Below are 7,722 nucleotides of genomic sequence, written 5' to 3' on the forward strand. Positions count from 1 at the left end.
CAAAAGATGTGTGAATGATTGGCGTTTGCGCTTCCAAAGAGCCTCCAGCATTGTTGTGGAGTCCTCAGCTGTTTGCTCTTCAATGTGTTTAGTTTTGTTGTCAAGTAGACTCCTAGGTATTTTATGAGTCCCATTGCAGTTTAGATTTTTGTCTGAGTGGTTCAGCTGGTTTGTAGTTTATGGCTAGTATTTAAGCGATGGGAGTATTTTAATTCCCTTTGTGTGTTCTTTTTCTGCAGATCGATGGCTCCACACTTAGGACCCTGTGCATGCAGCATGGCCCTTTGATCACATTCCACCTCAACCTGCCACATGGTAACGCCGTGGTCTGCTACAGCTCAAAGGACGAAGCCACCAAGGCCCAGAAGAGCCTGCATATGTAAGGATGATCTTTCCTGACCACTTCCAGACAGCGCTCCTGTAAAAACTAATGGGTGCAACTAACTGGTCATCTGCTGTCTCTACAGGTGTGTTTTGGGGAACACTACTATTATGGCTGAGTTTGCTAGTGAGGAAGAAATCAGCCGCTTTTTTGCACAAGGGCAGTCATTGGCCACTCCCACCTCCGGCTGGCAGGCTATTGGCTCCTCCCAGAGCAGAATGGATCAGTCTCAGTCCTTTCCCAGCCGCGCTTCTGAACCCAACCAGTGGAACAGTGGTGAGCTGCATGGCTCCTCCCTCTGGAGCAGGTCCTATTCCAGTACCCTGTGGGGGAACCCCAGCAGTGCTGACCCTGGGAGGATCAACAGCCCTTCTCCAATCAGCTCCTTCCTCCCAGTGGATCACCTGACAGGGGGTGGAGACTCCCTGTGAACCAGCAGCCAATCAAACCGGCTAAGTAAATCAGATAAAAACAAAACACAAAAAAACGTAGTTCTAAACGCAATGGCACTCGTAGGACTTTTTCTCACAAGTTATTCAACAAAGCGGGGTTTACCCTGTGGAATACAAGTTACGTTCTCTGCACATATGTCCACTTTGTTTTAGCCCAAAAACATATCAGTCAGAATACTTGAATCATGCAGGCCAATTCTATAATGTGAACAGATGGATATTTGCTTCCAGGTAGTGCTCTTTCAGACCAGGAAAAAAAAGAAAAAGAAAAAAAAAAGCTTCAGTCGAGCTCATTGTTTCATTTGTTGTGCTTGAATTCCAACTTTTAAACTTTTTTTTTCTGTTTTTGCATTTGCTGACAATGTTGGAGTATGAGCTTTTAACTTTGCACTGAATGTGTTTTTTTTCATACACACAAAAAATGTGTGTGTGTGTGTGTGTGTGTGTGTGTGTGTGTGTGTGTGTGTGTGTGTGTGTGTATATATATATATATATATATATATATATATATATATATATATATATATATATATATATATATATATATATATATATATATAATATGTGTGTGTGTATGTATGTATACATGCATATGTATATAGTCTGCAATACAGAGGGAGCAGCCAGTTTTTCCAGTGTAGCGGTTTACTCATTGAGGTCCTTATCCTGTGTGTGTGTGTGGGTGTGAAAATACTCGTGCGACTGCAAATGGTCGCGTACGTGTGCGCTCCTCTCTGCCTTGGCACGCCTACAGTACTGCATTGTCGTGGAAATCAACAGATAGTTCAACATTAAACCTGACAAGGATAATTATCTGGTGATACAAAAAAGAAAAGAGTAACATTTGAAAAGTATTGCACCGACTTTTATTTTGAAAACGTTGAGCTCTGCAGTGCAAAGGACTGTAGTCGCAGCCACACCCGCTCTGGGTGTAGGAGGGGTGGGGCCTATCTAGCAAGCCCTTGCCCGGTTCAGCCCCGTAGTGGGCTGGGAGGGGACAGCACTTTCAGAATAGGCTTTTAATGTTTTGGAGGTGCCACACTGCAACCTCTTGTTTACAAGACTTAGGAGGCAGAACACGTGTTGATTCTTCATTTTAAAAAGAAGATCGGATAAATTAGAAAATGCACAAAAAATAAAAAAGCTTTTTAAAAAATACATAAAAAATAAATAAGATAAAGAAATATTTTTTAAAAAAAAGTGTTGAGGATGGAGAGGATGCTTTGTATCTCTGGGAATTTGGATCAGTGTTTTTGGCCATGGCGTTGGTTATTTAAACTATTCCTCTTTGTCTGCTAAATAACCAGCAATGGTCCTCAGGAAATCAAGCCAGTTTTACACCCCCCTTGTTGATGAATTAAAAAAACTACTACTCCTTGTAGGAAAGGAAAATCCAACTTATAGCACTGAAAACTATGTATAGATCTTTTTTTTTCCTGCCAAATAACTGCTTTAAGCTGGAGAAGCTCAATACATTGCTTTCAATATGCTGTCTTTAAAGAAACAGGGAGGGGAGGGTCTTTTGTGAAGGAGGCGGAGGGCAAGTTGTAGTAATCCCAGAGCTCCTTCTCTCTTCCTCCTCCGCTCAAACGATGAGATAAAAAAAATTGTGACTTTCAATAGAAAATGTTCTGTCTTGTCTGGATTTTAAACCAAGAAAATGGCAAATCTGTATCTATGCATACTGTCGACTCTCACATTGACATGGCCTACTTGAGAGGTGGTTTCCCCACTTTCTTTTCATTCAAAAAAAGCAAAAATCTTTTAAATGATTGCCATCTGTGGTGTTTAGTGAAAAAAGAAGTTAAACTCAAAGATCCTGTTTTGGCTGAAAATCTTTTAACAGTGAAAAAGTCGTCCACATTTCATTGCCTTGATCCTAAATGTGTCCGAAGATGCAACAAGTCAAGTGGCTTCTATCTGTTTACAAATAGAACATGATTGTATTGTTTTAGGGTTTATTTTTTTCTCCTCCTAATAATCAGGGGAGGGTGGGGTGCTCATTTGAATTTCCTAACGTCATGAATCGTCGTGGGGGGGGTGGGGGGGATCTGCAGGGTTCGGGGTTCTAGGTGTGTGTCAGCAACAGTGTGAATGTAAACAACAAAAAGAGTCTACCATTGGAGTTTGTTAACATAAAAATGTACGAGTGTGGGTTTTAGATCTACTCATCTAGGGGTGATTAAGTCACTACAATGCACAAGTTTGTTTTTATTGTTTTTAGCGGCAGAAAGAATGCATGGAAGCGTGCGAGATCAGCATTAGCGAAGCCATGGACCTTAATTTCTTGTCTTTTTGTTTTTTTTTTTCTGTGAAGCTTATCGCGTGTGCACATTTCCACCCTCGGTTTTTATTTCAGAAGTACTATAATCGTTGGCTTCACTCGTGTTTTCTTGAATTTAGTCGTGATAATTTAACAACTTCAAAGTGTATGTGAGTATTAGCCAGACTTGACAGTGGTGTGTGCCAGTATTGAATGCTCTCTACCAAATACTTCAATCATAAAGAGTAGTTTACTGATTTCCACATCTTTGCTTAAACTATATATATCTTGTGTTATTTTTGTTTTTTGTCTCAAACAGCTGTTTTCAAATGAAACATGTTTATTTTGTGTATTTGAGTTAAGTTAATTTGACAAATTGAACTGAAGAGCCTTGGATTTTGCACTTGGGGAGATTGGCAGGAAAGCCAAGCAAGGCAGTTGGTTGGTCAGGGAAGTATTTTCGGGAGTTTTCAGGTCTTGACAGTGCCAGTGAGTGACAGTTTCTGCCCGCTTTCATTTGCTTAACGAAACAAGGGCAGCTTGCCGAGCTGGCAGATGGGGAGATGCAAGTCATCTTTGCCACCCAAAGTGAGCCGTAATTGAGTCAGAAGATCAAAAACCTTTTATCTGTTGGATCTGAGGGTTTGGTGCAACACTAGCATGCAGTTTGACTGAAACAGGGAGAAGTTCGACCTGATGTGGGTGTTGACTTGCTGATTGCAAGCTCTTCTGGTTCTTCCTGGCTTTTTCAGGGACAATGGGTTTCACTTGCCTCCTTGCTGGCTAATCCAGGATAAGCTCTCCCTCTCCGACCCCTAAACTTAACTACAGGAGAGGAAGTGCAAAACTGACAAGAGGTGCACGGCAAGTGAGCTCTAGATTGTCTTTATTCCCTTTGTACGGATTGAAAATAATTTAAACTTTTTTTTTTTAAATTATTTCTTGGGGCAATATATTGTTCTTACTGCTGATACCAGAGCAGCTTTGTCCCTCTTTGCAATCCTTACCTTAACCTTTGTTGGGACAAAACTGATCCCGGATCAGCAGCTAGGGGAGCAGCTGCTGAGTTGTGAGAGAAGGGACAAGCAGCATGCCTCTCAGTAATGTTGTTACAGTTTTGGTTCCCCTGTGTGACCATTGACGTCTCTTCTGTGTATGAGATGATGTAAAAGCTTGTCCATCAAAGGGTGTGTGTGTGTGTTTGTGTGTGAACTCTTATGCCAAATCGAGTAGTGAGAGTAAAATAAAAGGGATCTTTGTTTTTAGTGTATGTGTGTATTTTAAAAAGCTGGACAATGTTAAATGCTTGAAGAGAAACACACAAAAAAACAAAAAGGATTACGCAAGGAACCACCATGAGCAATGTACAATCCCCAAGGCTGCCAAGCAGCTTCCCAAGCAGATGGGAAGAAAGAAGGAAAAGAGGCTTTAGAAAGAGGGAAGCTGGCTAGTGATACTCTACTACTTTTTTTATATTTAAGAATTAAAATGTGACTCATTATCTCCTAACTATCCGTGAGTAGATGCTTTATTATCATGGCACACCCAACTCATCCTACAGATGATTAAAAGTGCTAAGGCTGTTTTTTTTAAATATGTACAATGATAAAAAACAAAAAGCTAAACAAAAACTGTGATAATCTGCTGTCTTTGTTTTTACATTTATTGACCACATACAAACCCTGAAAAGCTTTAGTCTAACCAGCACAAAGATGTGGGGTGGGCAGGGACTGTCGGGGTGGGTGGGGTTTGCTCAGAGAGACTATGCAGTGGAGTGTTGAACCCAGGCTTCAATGGCCACCTTGGGTTAATTTAAAAAAAAAAAAAAAAAAGCTACAAAAAAATTAAATTCCCAATATCCATCAAAAATGTGCCATTTTTGGATCGTACTAATAAACCTGACAAACCTTTATTACCTAACAGCAATCGAGCTAGTTGTAGCAGAAGGAGACAGGTTCCGATTGGCAAAGTCTATTTTATGTCATTTTTCTTTTAGTTTTCCAGCTCCTTTCCTTGTTACACCAGAGGGGGGCACTGTGGGGGAAACTTTAAAAAAAAAAAATTGATCAATCCAGTGTAGTGGGATCACCGGTAAAACCTTTAATGCACATTGCTTTGGGCAGACTGTTGAGACTATATAATATATGAGAAACATTCACCGTGGAGGGGCGAGTCTTCCTCTATCGACACAAAAACAGGAAGTACCTTTTTATTTCAAATGTCTTCCTCAACTCAAAGGATTTTATCTTAAAACTTCAGTGGAATCTGCACTTTTTGAAGGACAATCTTTATTTGTATGGGTATAAAATTGACAAAATACGAAGTCGCCTGATATTACATTGTATTAAGAGAAAAAAAAACTCCAGTGTACTTTAATGAATGTCTCCATTAATGCTGTATATTTGTTTCATTTAATCTTTTTATTCTACTTTTGCTTGGTTTGTTTTTTTTTTCCTTTTATTTTTAAGGATTTTAGTGCTCTTATGAGAATCTGTACTACAGTGTAGATTAGTAGGTAGTAGGTCTTTCTGTTGGCTGTACTTGTATACTGATTACTGTTTGTAACCCTTTGGCTCCTGCAGCCACCATACAAAGCTGTATAACTTGGGTACAACCCTCAATAAAAGACTAACAATGACGCTGCTGTGTCGATTTGCTTTGTTCACATCTGTTCTGAAAAAGTTTCAACAGTTATTCCCAACATTTACAAAGACTCACTCCAATGAAAATTGTGGCTTTACCGTGTTTTTGTAACATATTTTTTTTAGATTGTGGGAGACAGAGTATTTCACAGGAAATGCGCTGGGCGGCCCACAAGTTCCCTGCTTCGATGCATCCATTTGTGGACAACTAGATCAATGGACGTCTTAATTTTCCTAATCTGAGCTGGCATCTGGCTCAAAACCATATGGCTTGATAGCTCCAATATAGCTTGCTATTTTTGTTGTGACAAAAATATTAGGTTGGGGCCGTAAGCTAGCAGGAGAGAGCAATGAGTTATATAGCTAGAGGAGACGTCACGTGGTTGCTCATGGTAGGAGAGCATCGCCATCTTGGTGAGGTCAAGTTACTACTGCAGTAGTAACTTGACCACATTTTTTGCATAATACCAGTTCATTGTGTGGGTTTCAACTGCCAAAATCAGAGAAATGAGTCCATGAAGGAGGAAGGTATATCATTTCACAGGTAAGTATTTTGATTTTTTTTTCTTTTAATGCTGCAGGGGCTTCATTAATCATTCACATGTTGACATGTATGATGCTCCAGGGCTATTATCAACATGCTGCATGATGTACGTATAATTTGCTGTCGACATAGATGTAAACTTTATTGTGTTACACCTATATACAGTATACTAGGCTATTATAGTAATATAGATTTATACATTTCTGACTCAGTGACTGAACTTTTCTTGCAGGTTTCCAATGGATTCAGACTTCAGGAAACAGTGGGTCTTAGCAATAAAAAGAGCTAACCCAGATGGATCACTGTGGTACCAACTAGTAATACAGTCTGGCTATGTTCAAAACATTTTGTGGAAACAGATTTTAATGAGAGGACAGACTGTTTGCTTGACACCCGACACCATAATATCGGTGTTACACAAATTAATCACTCACATGAATCAGTATAAATCTTTTTTTAGGGTAAATCTATTCACTTTTGGACTTCTTTTGAATTTTTATATTTTATTAATAGACTTATTTATTTGTTTGTATTGACTTACTATTGATTTATTGTTGGGTTTTTCTTAATAATTTAAATTACATATCAAAGAGGTTTAAAACTTCTAAATGTTTAGAAATTATTTTTAAAAGTTCTTTGTAATTTTCTTATTTGTAAGAAGTCCTGCAACAATGCATTGTTTGAGCTTTTAAGGCTGACTGTTTCTCTTCTTTAAGAACTAATGATGTATCTATATATATATATATATATATATATATATATGCTCTGAAGAAACTGTCCTAGACTATGATGTGTTTGATTTAGCTAAAAATTGCATAATCACAAGACCACTGGGAACGCTTTAAAAAGATTATGAAAACATTCTGAAATGGTCAGACTAGAAGAACATTTGGACAATTTGAATTGTGCTTTTTAAATCTGGCTTAAGTTGGTACATGGGTGCAGCAGAAAAAAAAACTTACCCTTGTGCTTAGATGACCCCACCCTTACATTGACGTGTTCTCCCTTCCATGACAAAGGTAGAAATAGTTCATGACACCAGTGAAGACCACAAATCATTAAAGAAAAAAGGTTCAGCGCACTTTTTAGCGGGTCTACATGACCCAACTCCCAACGTTAAAGTGCCTAGGATAGCACAAGGGTTAATCGAATCAAATAAGCTAATGGCATTACAAAAAAAGTAATGAATCCATCATCCCCTGAGTGTTCCTACTCAAAGATATGACAATCTTTCAATCATTAAGGATTATGCTCCAAGAGTGAAGCAGAAGTCTTCCTCTAACTGTTGCCTCAGAATTGGACAGATTTACTTGTTGCTGTGACATCTTTGGAAAAAAAAATAGTTCTTAGATACCCAAGATTTGCAGTTTTGCAATTTTGAAAATTCAGTTTTTGTCAACTGCTTTTGCACTTTATAATAACTTGTAACTGAATAAATG

At 38.8% G+C, this 7,722-nt stretch overlaps 1 protein-coding gene across 5 annotated transcripts in view; it reads left to right on the top strand.

Annotated features, from left to right (window-relative positions):
- Positions 1–1,106, top strand: part of tnrc6a (trinucleotide repeat containing 6A) — a 48,297-nt gene extending 47,191 nt beyond the window's left edge. For all 5 annotated transcript variants that reach the window (XM_020705418.2, XM_004071910.4, XM_020705417.2 and 2 more), the window contains 2 exons: positions 240–379; positions 468–1,106. In XM_020705418.2, coding sequence (XP_020561077.1) covers positions 240–379; positions 468–813 — 486 coding nt within the window. In that variant the 3' untranslated portion in view covers positions 814–1,106. The remainder of the gene's footprint in view (positions 1–239; positions 380–467) is intronic.
- Positions 1,107–7,722: the final 6,616 nt, after the last annotated feature.

This window comes from Oryzias latipes, chromosome 8 (assembly GCF_002234675.1).
Source record: "Oryzias latipes chromosome 8, ASM223467v1".
NCBI lineage: Eukaryota > Metazoa > Chordata > Actinopteri > Beloniformes > Adrianichthyidae > Oryzias > Oryzias latipes.